The 22,108-nt window shown below is 50.8% G+C and overlaps 1 protein-coding gene across 1 annotated transcript in view; it reads right to left on the reverse strand.

The window, feature by feature from the left end:
* Positions 1 to 88: 88 nt before the first annotated feature.
* The window catches only part of ZBTB43 (zinc finger and BTB domain containing 43), a 31,251-nt gene continuing 9,231 nt past the window's right edge, over positions 89 to 22,108 (reverse strand). Inside the window, exons 3-6 of the mRNA XM_053282678.1 lie at positions 18,511 to 18,841; positions 17,762 to 17,969; positions 7,945 to 8,211; positions 89 to 4,159 (exon numbers count right to left, since the gene is read on the reverse strand). Coding sequence (XP_053138653.1) covers positions 2,736 to 4,159; positions 7,945 to 8,110 — 1,590 coding nt within the window. The 5' untranslated portion in view covers positions 8,111 to 8,211; positions 17,762 to 17,969; positions 18,511 to 18,841 and the 3' untranslated portion in view covers positions 89 to 2,735. The remainder of the gene's footprint in view (positions 4,160 to 7,944; positions 8,212 to 17,761; positions 17,970 to 18,510; positions 18,842 to 22,108) is intronic.

Consider the following 22,108-nt stretch of genomic DNA (forward strand, 5'->3'; position numbering starts at 1 on the left):
AATCTCACCATTATAAAATTTCAAGACTGAAGGGAAAAAAGAGACGAGAAAAAGAGACAACATTAATGAGAAAACAAACCAGCGGGAATATATATCTTTTGTTTTTAAAGTTTTAAAAAACATTTATAAAGGGTTTCTTTTTTGTTTGTTTGTTTTTAAATACAAAGTGCTTCTATACATTTAGCAGGTTACAGTGTTTGCAAGGACATCCCTGTTGAGTTACCTTGTAGGTTCGGGGGTCTGAGCGCTGCCTCCACTCTGGCATGAGCTGAGCTCCATGAGTGGGGCGGGGGGGGGAAGCAGCCGCCCCCCTCGCTGCTGACTGCTCGTACGCGCCTGCCCTCTGCCCCCGATGGCTGAGGTGTCGTGCTTAAGACATCGGTAATGCAAGAGACTTCTTTTTTTTTTTTAAAGGAGCTGCGGGTGGGGGAGATAGAAGGAAATCTGAAGAACCAATAAATCGGCTCGGTTTAAGAGAATTTTTACGATGTCTTCCATGCCAAATCTGGAAGCCGGTAGGGCTGTTCCCACGGCCGTTAGCCCAGCTTCAGAAGTTGGGCGTGCTCCTGATCTCCAGCCACATGCGAGTAAGAAGTGAGGGCGGGGGGAGCAGGAGGTGATCGTGTGGAAGGCAGGCGTTTCTTGCTGCCGTGGTAATATGCTGGAGAGACGTTCCAGGGAGGACGCCACCGCCGGAGCCTACCCCCACCTCCCACACGATCACCTTCCCCTTCCCGGACCGAGCTCTTAACTCACATATAACGGAAACGGGGAATGCACCCAGCTCTCAAAAGTCTTAACCAGTTAAGCATCGAGAGAAGAGCCCCAGTGTCTCCCAACCCTTTTCATCCCAGGGACGCTGAAAAGGGGGACACACTGCTTCCCTGCCATGAGATTTATTCATTTATTCGCACTGGCCAGAGTGTGCCATGCGGACTTCCCCCATAATGCACTGGGAAAGAGGTGCCCCTTCTGATGCATTATGGGGCAAGCCCACCCCTTATGCATTATGCCGGGAGTCGGCTCGAAAAGCCGGGACTTTAAGCTCCCCACTTTTGGAGCTGACTCATAACGGGTCTTCGCCGCATGCCTGCCAGTGTCTGGCGGCCGGTTGGTGGCAAAATCCTAGGCAGGTGGCAGTCCTGCTGCCCCCTATCTGTGCTAGCTATTCATATCAGCTTATCAGATGAAACCGACTGTTTGGACTGGGCTGTTAAGGGAAGAGGGCAACCACCTCAGCAAGGTTTGTTTTCCTGGGTGGATGGACAGAGGTTTAGAAACACAAGGCCCACCAAATATTTTCCGCATTCACAGTTTGCGGGCTGAAAAGAAGAATACAAAGAGGTGTCTTGGCACCAGCAACACGCCTTGGCACTGGCTAGATTATTCTGCTAAGGAAACGCCCGCTCGACCAGGCTGATGCCGTCCACAGCACATTCAAGGGGGCAAGAACGCGTTTCTTCCTATCAAATAGCAGCACAACCGCTTTGACCATTCGGAGTCGCCTCTAACTTGTGCATTCACCCTACCGCTGGGGTGAGAGGAGGAGAAAAGGGGTGGGAAAAGAGGAGAACTGAAGTTCTCTTTAAAAATAAAAATAAAACTAGCTGTAACAACTTCAGGTGATAAAAAGAATCCAGTGTTTAAAATTTGCCCTCCGCAGAGGAGACGGTTTCGTGTTCGGGAAGCCAGGAACTGTTTCCAGGTTTGGAGAGGTCTGCCCGACACGACCGAGAAACATCCAGCAAAAGCCAGTTATTAAACTGCCAAGTAGCTCCGTTAGGGAGGCAGAGAGCTTTCAGCTGCTCCCGATCTGAGTTAAGTGAGCTGTTCGGTACCAAAAGCTTATGAACGTTGAACCCTGATGTGTCGATCAGTAGCCTGGATTTGTGCTTACGAAGAGCAAGCTCCAAACCTAAAACCGCACCCAAAAGAAGTCTGCTTTGAGCCTCACATGCCAGAGATGAGCGTTTTAAAAAAAACCCAAAAAAACTCGACTGGGGAACAAAAGAGGATTCTCTCTCGTTGTCTGGACCAAGGAAGCCACAACAGAAGGCTCATCTGACGGACTATTGCATTAGGCACTACCGGGGTGGGGGGAAATTGGCGAGGCACAAGGACTGTTCACTCTCTCTCTAAAGTGTCCATCACAATATCGGCAAGTGCTTTACAATTATTTTTTTTAAAAAATCATGAAGCAGAAAGACTCTGCCAAGACAAACAAAATGGGGCCGGACAGGGGAACTCAAAGTCCGACAGATCAAAAGCAGCCGTGCCATTGAAAGCTGCCGGCCCCTGAAACTTGCTTAGTGACTGGCGTTTCACTATCTGGTCACCCTTTGGCTCTAGACAGGTCACGTGGCCGGTTTAACGCACGGACTGCGAAAGCGAGTGGTGCTGTTCGACCAGCCAGCCGCCCAGCTGAATCAACATAGCAATCTCCACACGCTCGGAACCTGAAACGGCCCTTCTGAGAAGAACCCCAAGTGCGAGTGAAAGACAAATAATAAATAGCAACAATTAGAACCACGCGAAAGTACCACCACCCTTCAACCGGCTTCCTTATTTGCAGTTTTGGCAGAGGAATCCCAGGCAGGCCTCGGAGATTAGGAGCCCGCTTGCATTCCCAGGCGCTTTCAGGATGTGTGTTTAGAAAGCCGCAGAGGATCTTGCAACAGCAAGCACCAGGCAAGGCATCCAACCCGCTTACGCCGCTAAGTAGCCCTGCTCTCTCCCTAATTCATCTCAGTAGTGTTCTGCTCCACCTTACAGGCCTGGTACGACTTGGTACAAGACGTCACGTGCCGGTGGAAACTGTCCCTCCACATGAACCTCTTCCCGCAAATGTTACACTCGTACGGCTTGATGCCTGTGTGGATCTTCATGTGGCCGACCAGGTGGTGCTTCATCTTGAACTTCTTGCCGCACACCCCGCAGCCGTACGGGCGCAGCCCGAGGTGCATGCTCATGTGACGGTCCCTCTGGCTCTTGTGCGTGAAGCTTTTGCCGCACTGACACGGGTAAAGCTTGTCAGCTGTCGAAAACCCGGAGAGGGTGCTCTCCTCCTTGATTCCCGAGGCGCCGTCAAGGCTGTCCCCGTACCCAGACGCGGCCACCGTGTCCTGTCTGTGGAGGCTTAGATTCCCGTCGGCCCTTTCTCCGGAAAATTCTTCCATGGATGAGCCGTAGAAGTCCACCTGCTCGTCATAGTTACTCTCGTTGGCCTGCTCGTCGTATTCCGTCTCCATCTTCTTCTCGGCAACGTGGAAGTCGCCCGGGCCGGACGCCTTGCTCGAGTGCTCCACCACAACGGCGTTCAGGGACTCGGAGACCTGGTGCTCGTCATACGGGGCGTGCATCTCCACCCCTTCACAGTCCTGCACGAACCTCTCGGGTTTCACGTGGACCCACCGCTTGTGAGACATGATACTGGGCTTGCTGTACAGCGGCCGGGCGTACTGATACTCAGCGCTGTCGCTGGCTCCCTCTTCCCCGTCCTGGCTGGTCATCCCCGTGCTCAGCCGGTCGTGTTCCGTCGAGGAGTTGCTGGGGAGGTACTCGTGCTCCGTGAGCTGAGAGGACAGCTCGTCTTTCGAGCTCTCCTCCTCGTTCTCGCCATCGCGCAGCTCTGGCGCTTTGTGGAAGTCCGTCTGCCCGGCGGAGCCCAGCTCAAAGCTCTCGACGAGGCCATTGTAGTTGCTGCTGCTCGGGGACTGGTGATCGCTGGCACGGCTCAGCTTCTGGCAAAGGACCGACGGGTTGCCCTCCAGCACTTCCGTGCACTTGTCGACCACGTGCCACATCTGGAGGAAACTCGCGGCCGTGAGGTAGCTGACGATCTCTGGCGCGGGCATCACCAGCCGCCCCGTGTACGTCGAGAGCAGGATGTTCTCAAACACCCGGGGGTTCATGACGTCCGGCAGAACGATCCGCCGGCTGTTCTTCAAGAGCACCTGGTCGCAGAAGTAAGGGGAGCTGGCCGCCAGGACGGCCTTATGGGCTCGGAAGAGGTGGCCCTGGACGACAATCGAGACGTCACAGAGCTGCCCTTGCTGGCGCTGCTGGTTCAGCTTCTGCAGGATGGTGCTGGAGAAGTCGGGGAATTCCACGCGGAACGAATTTGTCCCAGGCTCCATTTCATCACAGCTGTCGTGGCGTGCTGCAAGAGAAGACCACAGGCGGGTTCAAGATCAGGAAGGCAGAGCAGCTTTGTGAGCGAACCCTCCAAAAATTACTAGCTTGCGAACTAGCTAGTCTGCCTGATACTTCCTATGCTAATCCTTTATGGGAGGCTCACAGCATGTTGGAGAGACTGCCTCCACCCCTGTGATTGACTGAGAAGGCAGAGTATACCATCTAGGCCTCAATTCAGGACTGTTGTGGCAAAGAGGAAGAGAGAGATTGAGATTGATTAATTCTTGGAGCAATTCTCTTCCCTGGAGATCCACCAAAGTCTGATCTTAAGCGTCTTCCAGAAGTGGCCCAAACTTTTTATTCTGGCTGGTTTTTCATGGCCAAAGATTGAAAGCAATGACGTAGTATAAGTAATATATCATTAGTTGCCCTATGCCCTTGGGGCAGCATAGGCTCCAAGGTATCATACTAATACAACAGTATGCACTTTTATCTAAAACAGGGGCAGCCAACCTTCCACTCCAGCTGTGGTTGAACTACAACTCCCATCATCCCCAGACACAATAAGTTGTAGCTGGGGATGATGGGAGTTGTAGTTCAGCAACAGCTGGAGGACCATAGGTCTAAACCACCGTTCTAAACAATGCATTATATAAACCATAAGTGGGGAATTCTCTTTTAAATCAAGGGTTTAGATTGGTCTTCTCCCCTTGGTGATTTAAACTGATAGTTTAAATCAGCCCAAGCTGCTTGCAAACTTTAATCTGTCCTAGGTGAACACTACGTAAAGGGCGAAGAAAATGGCATATTTCTGCACTGTTGAGGGAAGAGAAGCAAAGCTGTGTGAGAAGCCACAGAAAAGTGGCTCTTTATCTTCGCCCTGAAGATGCTGGCAGCAACAAGCTGCAAGGCTTTTACTTTGAATGACACCTCAAGTTAACATCTCCAAACGTCTTGGCCAAAAAAAGACTCTGCTTAGCACCTTTTTGATTTAGTGCTTCTGGTTTTAAGTGGAAAGGAGAAGAGCACTGTTCTCTCTAAGGCGTGCACATGTGCGTGCGCTCACACATTTTCTGATGTCCGTTCAGTTAGTTTTAGATCCCGCTCAGGTTAAATCATGCCCCTTTCTGAATGCACGTGCGTACACACGGCCTTGATACTGCTGCCCAGAACAAAACTCACTCTGCACGCAGATGAAAACAATGAGAGGGAACACTGCTTGACAGATAAGAAGTCTCTGAGCATTAAAAAAACAATCAAACAAATCTCAAAAACCACAATAAAAAGTGGAAGGGCAGAGAGTTCTGAAACAAAGGTTTTCTGCAGCCTTAAAGGAGGTCTGCCTCTACATCCAAATGGATAAACACTCTGGGAAGAATAGTAAAGGAAACAAAATACTTGACGCTCACAAAAGAGAGGAGAGCTGGTCTTGTGGTAGCAAGCATGACTTGTTGTTCCCTTAGCAAAGCAGGGTCCAACCTGGTTTGCATTTGGATGGGAGACTCCATGTGTGAACACTGCAAGATATTCCACTCCGGGAATGGAGCCGCTCTGGGAAGAGCAGAAGGTCCCAAGTTCCCTCCCTGGCAGCATCTCCAAGACAGGGCTGAGAGGGACTCCTGCCTGCAACCTGGGAGAAGCCGCTGCCTGTGAAGGCAATACTGAGCTAGACAGACCAATGGTCTGACTCAGTATATGGCAGTTTCCTATTTTCCGAATGCATCAGACAGTCAGAGCGGGGGTCAGCGGATGCCCAAAGGCCACATCCAAGAACTTCCGCTGGAAAACGGCCTGCTCTGAAGTGGTGTGTATGCAGTCATTTAGCCACTGGGACACAGGAAGCCGCCTTAGCCCGAGTCAGACCACTGGTCCATCTAGCTCAGGATTGTCTGGGTTGATGGCAGCAGCTCTCCAAGGTTCCAGGGAGGGGTCTTTCCCCCAGGCCTGCCTGCAGATACTGTCAGGGAGGGAGCCTGCATGCAAACTTGCAGATGCTCTTCCACTGACCTGTGTCCCCATCTCTGACAGCGCTCACGTGTAGTCACCCATCCAAATGCAAACCAGGGTGAACCCTGCTTAGCAAAGGGTCTTAGCAAAGGGTTAAATTCATGCTCTCCTGCTCAGTGTTTCTAGCCCTGTCCTCAGAACAACTATGCTCCTTATTCTATGCAAGAACCCGTCCAACGCAGCACATGGCACAACCCACAGAAAGGAAGTCATCGGTCATTATCAGGCCTTGGCTGCCTAACGCCACTGGCAGCAGTCAGAGAAAGGCAGGCGGGAGGCCAGAGCAGATATTCCTTGGCCTGCCAGGAAGGCAGTAATGGCAAGGCAGTTTCAATCTCCTGACTCAGCCAAATCACTTCCCTCTCTGACAATATCCAGCGGTAGACTGGTTCTGAAGAGGGAGGCTCCCCTTTAACTATCACAACTCACAGCCCCTCTCTCTCTTCTCCTCAACTGCGGCTGGCCAAGTGTAGCTGGGAAACTGAGAAACAGACAGAGCATCTCTACATAAAATGGCTATGCAACACCAAGTTGCTTGTCTAACTGATTAGAAAACAGTTGTCATGCGATGAATAGAAAAATAATTGGCTAACTGATAAAAAGCCAGTGCAGTCAATTAGTGTAATATACCATTCAAAATAATAATGATCCCTAGAAGATAAAGAAACACGAATAGTTTCATGTTTTGTTAATCTTCCTCGGGAAACTTCAAAACAGATATAAACTAACTGTGATACAGACAGTTTTTTCTCCTCTTTACAACACTTACTGTAAAGGAATTATGTTTGTCGACAGAAAAAGAAGCAAGACACAACTGAGAAAGTTCCCCTTCCCCTTTACGGCTTGCACCAGAAGCCTGGCACCTTAAGAGGTATAAGATGTCTGCAGAGGAAGATTCCCAGAGCAACAAGCAGCTTCTCCGTCTCTTTCCTTCTCAACCAGGGACAGCCAGACACGACTGGAGAACGGAGAAGCAGACCCTAGAGCAGTGGGTCGACTTTGCATGACGAAGGTCCCAGCTTCAACCCCTGCCAGCATCTCTGGGGCGGGCTGGGGGAGACCCCTTCCTGGAACCTCAGAGAACTGCTGCCAGTCAGTGCAGATGATACTGAACCAGACGGACCAAGGGTCTGACTCCACATATGGCAGCTTCCTATGTAAAGTATACCAGCATTTTGAAGATGGGGCCCTTAGCTCAGCGGCAGAGCATCGGCTTTGCAGGCCGAAGGTCCCAGCTTCGATTCCTGCCAGCATCTCCCGGCAGGGCTGGGAAAGACCCCCACCTGGAACTTGGGTGTGTGTGTGTGTGTTTGCTGCCAGTCGGCATAGGCAACCTTGTGCTAGACAGAGGAAGGGTCTGGCTCACTGTGCCTTCTAACAGGGACTCCCAGATGTTGTTGACTACAACTCCCAGCATCCCCAGCTGCCATGGGGACTCTGGGCGTTGTGGTCAACAACACCTGGGGATCCCTGTCAGAGGAGACCGTGGCTCTGACTCGGCAGAAGGCGTTCCTAGGACGCCAGTTCCCCTCCCCGTGTCCTGCCTAGCAGCCCCCTGGCGTGCAGTGGTAGACTGCCCCTGACCATGGGGGCTCCACGGAGCTAAGAAGAGCCTCCCGCCCCCCCGCCACGGCATACAGAGGTAGACTGTCTCTGGACGAGGCGGCTCCACTTGGCTGAGCAGAGCCAACGAGGCGGCCTTCTGCGCCGCCTCTCGCCCCACCTCGCAAGCGGAGGGGGGGTCTGCCCCAGATCCTCACCCCCCACCCGCCTTGGGCAGCCCCCTGCAGGGAAGCCCCTCACCTGCCCTGGGCGAAAGAGCGGCCTCCTTCACATGGCGGGCGCCGTCCCCGTGCCCGAGCCCAGCGCTGCTCCCGCCCGGGCTGCTCCCCGAGCCCAGCTCCTCGCCGTTGGGCAGCCAGCAAGCCAGACCCGGAAGCGCGAGTCCTTCCTGCCCCGCTTCCGCCATCGCGCATCCGCTTCCGGGTCACGTGGAGGGAGCCCATAGAGTGCCGCCCACGGGCGGGGATAGAGCGCCCTCCTGCCAGGGTCCTTGCTTGCTTGAACTGTCTGCAGGGAAAATGCAGCTGTTTTGTTTTCATTTTACAGGAATGAAACAATGCATTTTATTTTATTGTATTAAGGAAGATAATAAAAGATTCGGACTGTCTGAAATGATTTTTTAAAAAAATAATAAAATATTTGGCTGTGAAGGAAAACACAGCTGTTTTTATTTTTATCGTACAGGAATGAAATAATGCATTTTATTGATTATTATTTTTAATTAAGGGAGAGAAAATATTTGGACTGCCTGAAATAATTTTTTTTAAAAATACGGAAATATTTGACTGTGAAGGAAAATGCAACTATTTTTATCTTACAGGAATAAAATACTGCATTTATTTTAATGCATTTTATCTTACAAATAGAATGCATTTTATTTTGTCTTAAAAGAAGAAAATAATACAGCCTCAGCTTGGAGTGTTAAGAAAAAACTAGCCTGCAATTTCATACCTTCCAACATGTCCCTGTTTTCCCATTAATCTGAATGGGAAAATAGGGATCTGTTGGCAGGCATGTGATTTATTTTATTTTTATCTCCGAAGAAATAAGACATGATCTTTAGGGTTGCCAACATTTCATTGCCACATTATAAAGGGACACAAGTTTGGGAGGGCATTGCTCGGTGGAGAGGCAGGAAGTGTATGCAGTGGTAATCATTGATGCATGGCTCAAATGGATACATTTTTCTCTTTCTCCCATAAGGTTAGAACTTGGGGTCATAGGAAACACTCTTTCACACAAACGTGTAGTTAAACTATGGAACTCGCTGCCACCAGCTGTAATGGCCACCAATTTAGAAGAGTCAACACCGACTTGACGCCACTTAAATCAATCACATTTGCAAATTATGTAAATTGGCTTGAAGATAATTTTTGAGCTGAATAGTGACGGCACGTTTTGCTCCATAACGCCACTTCTACAAGAGCTGGAGCTTAGTTTTTTCTTTCTTTTTTAATGAAAGCTCAAATCTGGGTAGACTAAGCAATCTGGGCGAGATGCTTAAAATCCGGGTGAAACCCGGAATTTCGGGGGCATGGCAACTCTATTTTCTTTCCTAAAGAAGCAAGCAAGCCCGTCAAACAATCACTCAACAAGAGGGAAGGGCAAGCTAAGTTAGGGCTAGTCCTTTCTAGGCAGTTTCAGTTTCATTTTGTCCTAGAGAGATGGTGGGTGGGGATTAGCTGCAGGCAAGTCACATGTCTTGTGGGCGGGGCCACATCTCTGAGAGGGGATGGCTCCCTTTGGAATCAGCTCTTGAGAAGGGAAGTCTCAGAAAATGACTGGGTCTTAGACAGTTGGTCATGGAACTATCCCAGAGAGAAGGTGACCTTGGACGAAATGCTGAGTGATGCCCAGGACCCAGTGCAAGATGTCAGAGTTGTAAAACCATTGCGGAAGCGTGACCATAGTGTGATCCAATTCAGCTTATATGCGAGTGGAGCATTGCCAACGAAGTCCCACGCAGAAGTGTTGGACTTCAGAAGAGGAAAATTCTCAAAAATGAAGGGATCAGTAAAAACAAAGCTGAAAGGGAAAGTCAGGACGGTCCGATCACTCCAGAAAGCACTTATTTAAAACCATAATAATAGAAGCTCTGTTGGAATGTAGAGCTGGGCTTGTGGTAGCAAGCATGACTTGTCCCCTTAGCTAAGCAGGGTCTGCCCTGGTTGCATCTGAATGGGAGACTTGATGTGTGAGCACTGGAAGAGATTCCCCTCAGGGGATGGAGCTGCTCTGGGAAGAGCAGAAGGTTCTAAGTTCTTTGCCTGGCGGCATCTCCATGATAGGTCTGAGAGATTCCTGCCTGCAACCGTGGAGAAGCTGCTGCCAGTCTGTGTAGACAGTAATGAGTTAGATGGACCAATGATCTGACTCAGTATATGGCAGCTTCCTATGTTCCCATACCAAGAAGGAGGAAAGGTACCACTTAGTTCAGGAGGACGCCAGTGTGGCTAACCACCGGAGTCAGGAAAGCTATACAAGAAGAGTCCTCCTGGATAAGAACACAAGAACTGCCCTGCTGGATCAGGCCCAAGGCCTATCTAGTCCAGCATCCCACCACAGTCTGGGCATCTGCTAAGATTAACCCTCTGACGTTTCACTTCCTAGAGAGCCGTTTTGCCAAACCCACAAGCTACCCAACTCCATGCAGGCCGACCTTCCAGTTCTCCCACTCGCCGTCGCTGGTTTTTACCACCAGTTCCCTGCCGTGTGATTGACCTTGAGTCTCGTTTGTTTGCTGCTGGCATTTTTCATCCCCTGGAAGATGGCGTTTGGGGACCTTTCCATCATTAAGTGGATTTACAGCAATTTCCTTATGTATTTTCTCCAAGGGATTGTGTTATGAGAGGCACATTAAATCTCCATTAATACCTCATTATCCCACTGATAAGATTACCATGATAATGAGGCAGAAATTCTAATTGTCTCACTTCTTATTGTGCCTTTCATTAAATCATATACCTGGAAGCGTGAACACGGGAGGAATTTGGGGAGGGGGGGTCTCTCCTACCAACAGGCCAGGGGAGGGACAGCAAAGGCACACACTGCATGTATACCCGGAGTTCTGATGGCAGAAAATACACCCCAGAGACTTTTCCTATGGCCCACTGGTGGATTCTCTGGGATTTGTTTCTTAGCTGTTCTTCCAGTCGTGGCAGACCCAAACAGTGCAAAACAGCCAGGATTTCACACGTCGGATCAATAAAACCATGTCCCATCAGATTGGAGAGTCCACTAAAGTCAACCCAGAATTAAAACACACTCTCTCTTAATTGCAAACATCTCCACCTTCCACATGCTTTATAGCCTAGAAAATACTCCAGACAGGGGGATGGAAGGACCATCCACATGACCATAAACTGAGTAGGAGATAGGAACATAGGAAGCTGCCTTCTACTGAGTCAGACCCTTGGTCCATCCAGCTCAGGATTGTCGACCCAGACTGGCAGTGGCTTCTCCAAGGTTGCAGGCGGGAGTCTCTCTCAGCCCAATCTTGGAGATGCTGCCAGGGAGGGAACTCAGAACCTTCTGCTCTTCCCAGAGCGGCCCCATCCCCTGAGGGGAAGATCTTACAGAGCTCACACATGTAGTCTCCCGTTCAAATGCAACCAGGGCGGACCCTGCTTAGCAAAGGACACAATTCATTCTTGCTGCCACCTAATGGCACAGCGGGGAAATGACTTGACTAGCGTGCCAGAGGTTGCCGGTTCAAATCCCTGCTCGTATGTTTCCCAGAAACATCTGTATCGGGCAGCAGCGGTATCGGAAGATGCTGAAAGGCATCATCTCATACTGTGCGGGAGGAGGCAATGGTCAACCCCTCCTGTATTCTACCAAAGACAAGCACAGGGCTCTGTGGGCGCCAGGAGTTGACACTGATTTAACAGCACACTTTACCTTTACCTTTCTTCTATCCCCAAGCTTTTGCCACTGAGGACCTGTTCTATCTATACATGTGCAGATTTTCCTGTCTTCTGTGTTAGCTTGATGGAATCCAGTCTTCCTTTCCTCGACTGTCTTTGTGACAATTCACAAATTGATTTCATGACAATTCACATCTAACCTGGCCTCAAAGTGGTGGTTTTCTTATACAGTATTTAGCGGCAGGGGCGGGGGGGCAACTGTCCCTAGCCAACCACAGCACGGCATCCGTCCAGTGGCTGTTGCTCGAGTCTATTACATTTATGGTAGAGCATCTGCTTTGCACAGAGGTCTCTGCTTTAGTCCCTGGCGGCATCTCCAGGTAGGGCTGGGAAAGATTCCTGCCTGAAACCTTAGAGAGCTGCTGCCAGTCAGTGTAGACTATACTGAATTGGATGGACCAAGGAATGACTCAGTAGGAGGCAGCTTCCTGTGTTCTTCCTAGTCTGTGCTGTGATAAGGTACCCCAAACCTCCTCCTGATTCTTTTGGGGATGGGGCCCGGCCGTAGCCCAACGAAAGAGCATCTGCTTTGCTTGCAGAAGGTCCCAAGTTCAATCCCTGGTAGTTAGGGCTGGGAAAGTTTCCTGCCTGAACCCTTAGAGAGCTGCTGCCAGTCAGCGTAGTAGACCATCGTGAGCTAGATGGACCAAGGGTCCGACTCTGATCCTACGTTTTCACTTTATACCATGAGCCCTTTGGGGAGAGGGAACCACCTTATTCTTTTTTTGCGATGTAAACCCCTTAGAGAATTTTGGTTGTGGTTGAAAAGCAGGTTGTAGATGTCTATCACCATCCTATCTGCATACTTAAATATTGTTTCTTTGTTTGTTATTTCTCTGTGCAAACCGCCCCGAGCCATTTTTGGAAGGGCAGTATAGAAATCGAATGAATGAATGAATGAATGAATACCACTTTTCAACAGGAACGTTCTCTAAGTGGCTTACACTGAAAAAAGAATAAGAGGAAGAAGAGATTCTGATGGACTGCGATGAAACTCTGGGAGAACAAGGCAGCCACGTAGAAGTGACTATTACTCACCACTGTCCTGCTGAATGCTCCCCCATTGGGCCCATAATGAGGCCCTCCATTAAAGGCGCATCTCCTGTGGCTCGAGGAATGGAGCCCTTACGATGCAATGCTCCGATTCGGGACAGGACAGCTTGACTCGCTGATTCTAGCCTTTGTCCTGGAGCTCAACAGGCTGCTGAGGATATTGCCCAAACCCAATTAAAAAGAAGAAAAGCCCAAGACTGCAGACTGCTAAAATTCTTTCTCCAAAGGAGGATGGACCCTGTTCTGGACCCTAAGAGACAGTGTCTTTGACTCCGTGCAGAGTTCTTCGTTCCTCTGGAGTAGAATGGAGATTTATTTAAAATGGCCAGGTTGGAAGAGTGCACCGGGCACCTTCCTTTAAACCCCTGCTCACTTTTGCAGTTCACTAGGCAACTTTCACTAGTCACTCTCAGCCTAGCCTACCTCACAGGGTTGTTGTGGAGATAAAAGAGGAGGAGAGAAGACGCTTGTGCACTCTCCTGAATTCTTTGGAGGGATTATTATTAACAACCATCAGACTATTAAGGACAAAGCGCTTTATTTGTCCATTCATTCATTCATTCATTCATTCAATTTCTATACTGCTCTTCCAAAAATGGCTCAGGACAGTTTTACACAGAGAAATAATAAACGCTTTGGCACATGTGCAAAGAAAGGTTATGCTCAAGAGATATCTGGTGGTTCACGGTGAGAAATGAGAAACCGGATCAAAATAGTCCTGTTGGTTGTATCCAGCAGGGCTCTTATTTATTTATTTTGTGCGTTTGCATGCCACCCAAACAAGGTGGCTTACGCAGAGCTGAAATCCCCAAAGCCACCTTAATAACGTCGCTGGCTGTGGGAGTCAGGAACGGAACCTCCAGGTCAAGAGGTAGTCTACCTCAGAACACCAACGGCTGGGGTCAAAATGCTGGCAAAGGGGCTGCTTTCTTCCTGCCCTGCTGGTGGGCTTCCCAGAGGCATCTGATTGGCCCCCTGTGGGAAGCAGGAGGCTGGGCTGGACCAATCATTGGCCTGATTCAGCCAAGCTCTTGAGACGCTCCAGAGGTGTTCCAGGGTCGCTCAACGCCACTGCCCTCTCCTGGAGTCTCCTTCTCAAACACCTTGTATATCTCCCTCATCACACTTGTGCCCCACCCCACGAATGCACCTGTCTGGCGCAGGTGGGATCATGACGGATGCTTCTCCCCCTCTTCCGGCAGCCTTCGCCCTGCCAGCCAATGCGAGCACTTAACCAAATCGCAATGCAGATTCATTGGGTTGGGGTTAATCAACATTCATTCATGTTTCCAAGTTTAAATGGAGCATTTGTTTAATTATGTGCAAGTAGCAATAGATTCTGGCCATTATCTAAATCACTATTTTATTTCCTGGATGTGGTTTCATAATGCCCAGCTTTCACACTCCCGCCTCTGCATCATTAACGGAGAAGAGTTAATGAATATAAAAGCATAAAGGCTAATTACACTTTAATTTACAATCATGATCTCATTTTGGGGCTCAAGGAAATTTGTTTTGAAAAACAGCTTTTTAAAAAGCAAGGGGGGGTGGGTGGGAAGTCCTGGTTTTAGAGGCTTGGCGAGGTACGGAGCTTGGATTTCGTCAGGATTTGGCCACCGTAGGCCTTGTGGGGGATTTGCTGCTGGGAGGAAGAACAGAGCAGTAGAATCTGTTAGATGCCCGAAGATATGAAGCTTGGCCCATCGAGCTGGGGATTGTCAGCACTGACTGGCAGCAGCTCTCCAAGGGGAGGGGTCTTTCCCAGCCCTGCCTGTAGATACTCCTGGGGATTGAACTTGGGTCCTTCTCCATGCAAAGCAGCCTGAGGTTCAGTAGCGTCTACTCTGACCGGCAGCAACTCTCAAAAGTTTCAGATGGGGGTTGTCTTTCCAGTCCTACATGAATATACTGTTAGGGATTGAACCTTGTGCCCGGTGCTGGCTCCCAGCAAACCTCTTCTTCTCCCTTCAAGCCTCACATCAAAACCCACCTTCCCCCACAAAAAGCTCCTGTACCTATGACTCCTGCATTCATATCCTCCCCTTTCCTCTGAGTCTTCTGCTTCTGCCAGTGGACAGCTGGATACCTCTAGGAAGCCTTCGAGTGGGGCAAAAATAGCCCTTGCCCACTATCGCTCTCCAGCATCAGAGGTAGACTGCCTCTGGACAGGGAGGCTCCCTGAATTTTGACAAACTCTCTCTGTTTTTGAAAACCCTCTTGGGAAATGATGAAGAGGTGTTTTGTGGCTTCAGAAACTAGCTTACTTCCAGGGAGAGATCAGTTCCCAAAAGGAGTATCAGGCTCCAGGTCTACGTTTGGGGCTGATGCTCATCTAGGCCTTCCTAGGCGATGATATTTGCCTAGAGTTGAGGAGAGCTGCTCTTGTGGTTGCAAGCATGAATTGTGCCCTTTGCTAAGCAGCATCGGTCCTGGTTTGCATTTGAATGGGAGACTACATGTGTGAGCACTGGAAGATATTCCCGTCAGGGAGAGCTGGTCTGGTGGTAGCAAGCATGACTTGCCTCCTTAGCTAAGCAGGGTCCGCCCTGGTTGCATATGAATGGGATAATAGAAGTGTGAGCACTGCAAGAGATTCCCCCTTAGGGGATGGGGCCACTCTGGGAAGAGCATCTAGGTTCCAAGTTCCCTCCCTGGCAGCATCTCCACGGTAGGGCTGAGAGAGATTCCTGCTGCCTGCAATCTTGGAGAAGCCGCGGCCAGTCTGTGAAGACAATATTGAGCTAGATGGACCAATGGCAGCTTCCTATGTTCCTATGAAGAATACCTGCATTCTTGCATGCAGAAGGTTCCTGGCATCTCCAGATAGGGACAGGTCATGCTTGCTCCCACCAGACCAGCTCTCCTCGCCCCCGTCTCCCCTGTCAGTGACTCACAAGGAGACCAACTCAGCTGCCCTGCCTTCCTGGCATCCCTCTTATTTTTGACAAACTCTGGGGTTCGAGTGGGTCCAGCGTGTGCCCCTTCAGCTCACTGCAGCCTCTAGATGGCGCCAGTCAGCTGTTTTGAAGCCCGTGTGCAGATCATATTTTGCTAAGGCGTTTGAGAAAGCAAAAAAACCCCGGTGCATTAGGTGACAAGCCATGAAAAGGGGTTGTCCTGGCTAAGTACTTTCACAGGTGTGCATGCTGACATAATATCAATATATACAGTTCTCAAACAGCGAATATATCCGATATTAAACTGATAAACACAGACTTTACCTGCTTTGTGTGGGAGCCTTGTTCACTCCCTGGCAGAATCTCCAGGTAGGCCTGGAAAAGGCCTCTTTCCAAAACCCTGGAGAGCCACTGCCAGTCAGAGCAGACAATACTGAGCTAGACAGACCAAAGTTCTTGACTCAGCAGGAAGCAGCTGCCTTATGTAGGAACACAGGAAGCTGCCATATACTGAGTCAGACCCTTGGTCCATCTAGCTCAGTATTGTCTACCCAGACTGGCAGTGGCTTCTCCCAGGTTGCAGGCAGGAATCTCTCTCTCAGCCCTATCTTGGAGATGCTGCCCGGGAAGGAACTTGGAACCTTCTGATCTTCCTAGAGTGGCTCCATCCCCTAAGGGGAATATCTTGCTCACACACGTAGTCTCCCATTCAAATGCAAACTAGGGCAGACCCTGCTTAGCAAACGGGACAATTCATGCTCGCTCCCCCAAACCCCCCAGCTCTCCTCCCATGTACCTCGCCCATAGGGTGGGCTATAAAACAGGCGGGCGTTTATTCTAGCCAGCAATATTCTGCACCCCCTCCAAGAAGACAGAAAAACCCAGAAATCGGCAATGTCTCCGTGTTTGTAAAGCAAGCCAAGGATCCTCAATACGTGGCCTGCCTGCCATGGATGCTAACATCTGCACTTCTGTGGCATGAACTCACCCTCGGTTGAGCAGGCCGAAGCACTGCATCCACGCAATGATGTGGCTATGATGCTCATGCTTCCGGCGAGGACAGTTGGGAACCTTTGCAAAAGCAGGGAAAGCTGCCGTTTCTCCCCCCCCCCACCTGTTCTACTTTCCTCCCCGCTCCAAATGGCACAAGCGTGTGCCCCCTTTCCCTGCCAGAAGCCGACGCTCAAATTGGCCTTGCTACCATCTGCCTGGGTGGAATTGCCGGATCTCAGCACTTACAGAGGCCTCCGGAGAATTGGTCCGGCACATTTTTGCAAGTGTGTCTCCTCGTGACTAATGAGCTGAGCCCAGATACGGGAGGCCAGCACACTCCCTGAGGTGCCATCCACCCAAACTTCTACGAGCCGCCTCGGTTTCCATTTCCATTTCTTTTTAACCCAAGCGATACAAAAGCACAGAGAAGGCACCTCTCCCATTCTTTCTTTGAACCTCTTCCGCTTAAAAAAAAAATAAAAAAAAATTACAGAATTCCTTTTTCAAACCTGGAGACCCTGTTCCTCTGCGCCAAAGAAACCGGCGAGGGTTATAAATAAAACACAAGCAGAGGACAACAAAATGGAAAGTGTTTCCTTTCCTTTCTTGTTCTTAAAGCAAACAAGATCAGCATCACGGAACACCCAAAACAGCAGCGGATGGGTCGCAAGGATGCAGAAAACAGCCAAGATGTCAGAAAGGGCACAGAATAAAAACTCACACTCTAGCAGCATCAGGAGAGAGAGAGGTTGAGATTGAGACCGAGACCGAGACTGAGATTCAGATTGAGAGAGAGAGAATAACCATACAGGATATGTGAAAGCACCATGTTTAGACATAGCTTCTAAGGCCACCAGCTGCAGAGGCTATGCAGGCCTCCTTAGGAAAGGAACACCACAGAAGCACCACTGAGATCCCGAGGGTCATTCCATTTTATTGAAGATCTCCTCATCCAGCCCTGCTTTGGACTACATGTGTACCAAACTGCAGATTTTTTTTTTTTTAGGCCATGCACCTGGAGCAGCGGCGCTATCCTGCCGCCTTGACACACTTGAGATCTGATGAAGTTTCATTCCGGATTATATCTTTCGGGGGTGCTAAATAGGTCACCAGCAGTAGCGGGGCCTTTTGGGTGGCAGCCCCGTCCGCTCTTGACCTCCCTTCTAAGAGGTTAAAGCGCCTCCTTACCTGTGTCTTCCTGAAGGCGTGTCAAAACGTCTTTCACTTTCAGCAAACTTTTGTGAACGGCTGAGATGGCTTGAGATTCCTCCTGTGTGAGTATCTAGAATCACGGAGCCAGTCCTCTTGATTGTAAGATGTGTAGGAGAAGCATCCTGCACAGTCCCAGGAGCTGGGAATGCTCCAGATTTTTGGCTGTGTGTGCGGCAGCTGAAACCTAGGAGGGAGGAGAGGAGAGTGATCGTCTGTGAAACAGGAGCTGGTTAGACCCAATTTACGATCGTGTGGACTGGCTTACAGACTTTTAGAGGATCTCAGAGGTCTTCCGCCAGGGCTCACTGTGAGAAGCTCCAGTCAATGGAGAGCAAAGCTGGTCTTGTGGCAGCAAGCATGACGTGTCCCCTTAGCTAAGCAGGGTCCACCCTGGTTGCATATGAATGGGAGACTAGAAGTGTGAGGACTGTAAGAGATTCCCCTTCAGGGATGGAGCTGCTCTGGGAAGAGCATCTAGGTTCCAAGTTCCCTCCCTGGCAACATCTCCAAGATAGGGCTGAGAGAGACTCCTGCCTGCAATCTGGGAGAAGCCGCTGCCAGTCTGGGTAGACAATCCTGAGCTAGATGGACCAAGGGTCTGACTCAGTATACGGCAGCTTCCTATGTAAATTCCCTCCCGACTGCTGCACCAGGCCAAGCCGAGGCCAGCTTGGGCAAAGTTGACTCGCTTTTCAATTTTTCATCACCGCTCCTGGAAGCCATACCTCCACTTGCTGCTGCCCTCAGGCGTTTCCACCCCGGCCTGCTGTCCGTCCTTCGGCACATTAATAATGCCTGCGCCAGCTTGCTCGGCGCGGAACCTTCTCATTGGCTGAGCAGCCGCTGAAATTCATTCGAAGTCCGGACAATCACCAGCCATGCAGAAAACCACCTGCACCGCCAACCTGGTAGCGCAGAGGGCATATGCAGGATGGCCAGCTGCCGCAGGAGCCCCGAGGAGCCGACATCGCCGTCAGATGGCCGTGGGACCCGCACGCCGCTCTCGTGACATGGAGGCGGAGAGTTTCGCCTGCTCTTCCGAGCAGCCTCGGCAGCCTGTTTGGGAAAGATCCACTGGTTATTCTCTCGAAAGGGAGACGTAGGGCAGAAGCCATCGGCACGGGCACCTAGGAAGCTGCCTTCTACTGAGTCAGACCTTTGGCCCATCTAGCTCAGGACTGCCTGCACTGACCGGCAGCATCTCTCCGTGTAGGAGTCTTTCCCAGCCCTACCTGTGAAGATGCTGCCAGAGAACTGAACCTGGGACCATCTGAGCTACGCTGCCTTCCTGGGAAATTTCTGCCTTGAATAATAGTTACATAGGAAGCTGCCGTTTACCGGGTCTGATCATTGGTCCATCCAGCTCAGCATTGTCTACACTGACTGGCAGCATCTCTCCGTGGTTTCAAGTAGGAGTCTTTCCCAACCCTACCAGGAGTTCATTAAAAAATAATCCCAAAGCAGTTTATGCTGTCAAAGACAACAGGAATCTATTAAAGCACTACAGACATTAAATTGGAATATTAAAAATGCAAATATAAAGAGTTTTAAAGAGTTAAAAAACAACCACCCACATACAGCACCCAGGGCGGCATCAACAACAGTAGCATTTGTTTTGCCTAAATAAAAATATAAAAAAAACAGGGTTAAAAGCCTTGTTCCCCATTTCCTCCTAAAAGCTGTAATGGAGACCGAGGAGGGGGTGCTTACTGGGAGAGCAGGATCGGTGCCCTAAGCGCTTGCCTAGGCCTGCCTCGTGGACGGGCCGACCCAACCTCGCTGTCTCTGGAGCCAGGATGAAGCGTTGGGGGTTTCTATCCTACTGAGTGGAGACAGCAGGAATTCACTCCTGGCTCTCTTGCATCCTGGGTGCTGCCTCCCTGACCTGGAAAAGTCCAGCCTGACTTGAGCGTCAGCAGAGAAGGAGGGAGTCGGCAAATCGGATATGACAGGCATATTGCCGGCCAATATGGTCACCAGCTGTCTCCACTTCATGGACCAAGCAGCACTTGGACGGAAAGGGAGCACCCACCTGAGGCCAGAGAGAAGCAGGGGCTGGTGTGGGGGGAGGACACACAACGCCACACACCTCCTGCCCTCCTATCTCTGCAACTCCTCACGCACACTGCTCATTAGTCCAACTCGATGAGCAGGGCCGTTCAGGTGCATTTCCAGACAGGTTTGCCGCGAGGCTTGACTGCGAGTTCGAATTTGCCCCACAAAAAGTGTGTGGGGGGGGGAAACCCCACCGCCTCGGACATACATCAGGCTACGCTCTCACGTGCAATGAAAAACCCGAATCGTGTGTGTGTCGTGCTCCTCGATAGCTCTCGCGGACTTTGGGGTAAATCTGGCCGAGATGTGGACTCGCACCCTCCATTCTGGAAGAGAAGGGAGTGAAAAGCCCCATCTGGAAATGCTCCTGGATGGGAAATCACACACCGGCAAGGATCACTGCGGCAGTCAGAGGACCACTTGCAAATCTATAGTTCCATTAAAAAAACCCCACAGTGCTGCTAAAAAACACACAGAAGAAAGGCGATTTATTCATTTTAGTCACTATATTTATATCCCGCTCTTCCTCCCAAGAGCCCAGAGGAGCGAACAGGGTTTATATATATCCCACAACAACCCTGTGAGGTGGGTTAGGCAGAGAGAGAGGTGGCTGGCTGGCCCAGAGTCACCCAGTGAGTTTCAGGGCTGGAGGGAGATTTGAACTCTGCTCTCCCTGGTCCTAGTCTGGCACTCTAACCGCTACACCACAGTGGCTCTCTAACCGGGTCTAACTGAGAAGGAAGAAAAGCAGAGGAGCTCTGCTCCAGAAAGGGAACTCTGCGTTTGGAAGCAGACCTCCATAGGTGCAAACGTAAGACCTGCCCCGCTGGATCTGGCTCCACGGGGGGAAACACCAAGATGGGGGCTCCAAGATGGTGCTGGTAAGGTCCCTATTTCCCTGCAAGGAGTCCCGACGGCACTGAAGCACAGCACTGCATGGTCTTGTCTCTCCTCTTGCAAGGGAGGAGAGCTGGTCTTGGGGTAGCAAGCCCGAAACCGTAAAGCCCAACAAAAGCCTAAAAACCGGACAAAGCGTAGCTGACGTTTATAAAAGGGCAGAGGCCATACACTGGCCAAGAGCCGGAATTAAAAAGGGCCGCCTGGACTCTCCTCCTAAAGGCTGGGAGTGAGCGATCGCTAGTGGGTCTCATCTGCGTGGCCACCCGGCCTCCATTTCCGTAAACAGAAGATCTGCCACGCGACCAAGTGGAGGGGCCTCTTTGCCCAGCCGTGCTGAGTCAAATGTGGGGCCCCCCATCACCCCACACTTGCCCAGGGCGTGCAATCCGGAGCTGCTCCGAGGCCAAGAGTTTAAAAAACCAAGCGCTCTCCGGACGCAGAGGAGCTAACAGCCCGCTTGATGGCTTGTACAATGCGTTTGGAGCCGCACTTAAGCAACCCGGAGATGGCCCTTGGCGCGGGGAGGCGAGCAGCTTGGGCGAGTGGCGCGGCTGGGCTTTTATGGAGATGTGTCTGCCGGGGACGAGGCTCGGTGCACGGAGGAGAGCCTGGCTTCATTAGAGTCCATTTTCTGTTGGCTCGGACAGCTGGCCTGGAAGCAGGCGTCGCGGTGCCAAGGAGCGTCGTTATGGAGAAGAGGGTTGGCAGGTTCTCCGCGCCCGGGCATGGAGGACGGGAGGGGAGCCGGTCTCGTGGTAGCAAGCACAAATGGACCCCTTGGCTAAGCAGGGTCTGCCCAGGCTTGCATTTGAATGGGAGACCGCATGTGTGAGCACTGTACGATATTCGCCTCCGGGAAGAGCCCCTGCTTGCTTGCCTGCAAAAGGTCCCAGGTTCCCTCCCTGGCAGCATCTCCAAGATGGGGCTGAGAGAGACTCCTGCCTGCAGCCTTGGAGAAGCCGCTGCCAGTCTGTGAAGACAGTACTGAGCTAGACGGCCCAAGGGTCTGACTCCGTATTCAGTCACATTCATTGGCTGCACTCACTGCTCCTCCCTAAACACTGTCTGGTTCTGTTTCCCAAACCTCTGAGATCCAAGTCCCACTTTCCCCCACCCCTTTGAATTAAAAATCAGGGCCACAACAAAGACCATTCTCACCCTAGGAAGCTGCCACATACTGAGTCAGACCTTTGGTGCATCTAGCTCAGTATTGTCTACCCAGACTGGCAGCGGCTTCTCCCAGGTGGCAGGCAGGAGTCTCTCTCAGCCCAGTCTTGGAGATGCTGCCAGGGAGGGGACTTGAAACTCAGTGGACGGCCACTTACTCTGTTCCCCAGAATTCCTTCCCTCAAACCCTTCTGAGCTCCA

This window comes from Hemicordylus capensis, chromosome 17 (assembly GCF_027244095.1).
Source record: "Hemicordylus capensis ecotype Gifberg chromosome 17, rHemCap1.1.pri, whole genome shotgun sequence".
NCBI lineage: Eukaryota > Metazoa > Chordata > Lepidosauria > Squamata > Cordylidae > Hemicordylus > Hemicordylus capensis.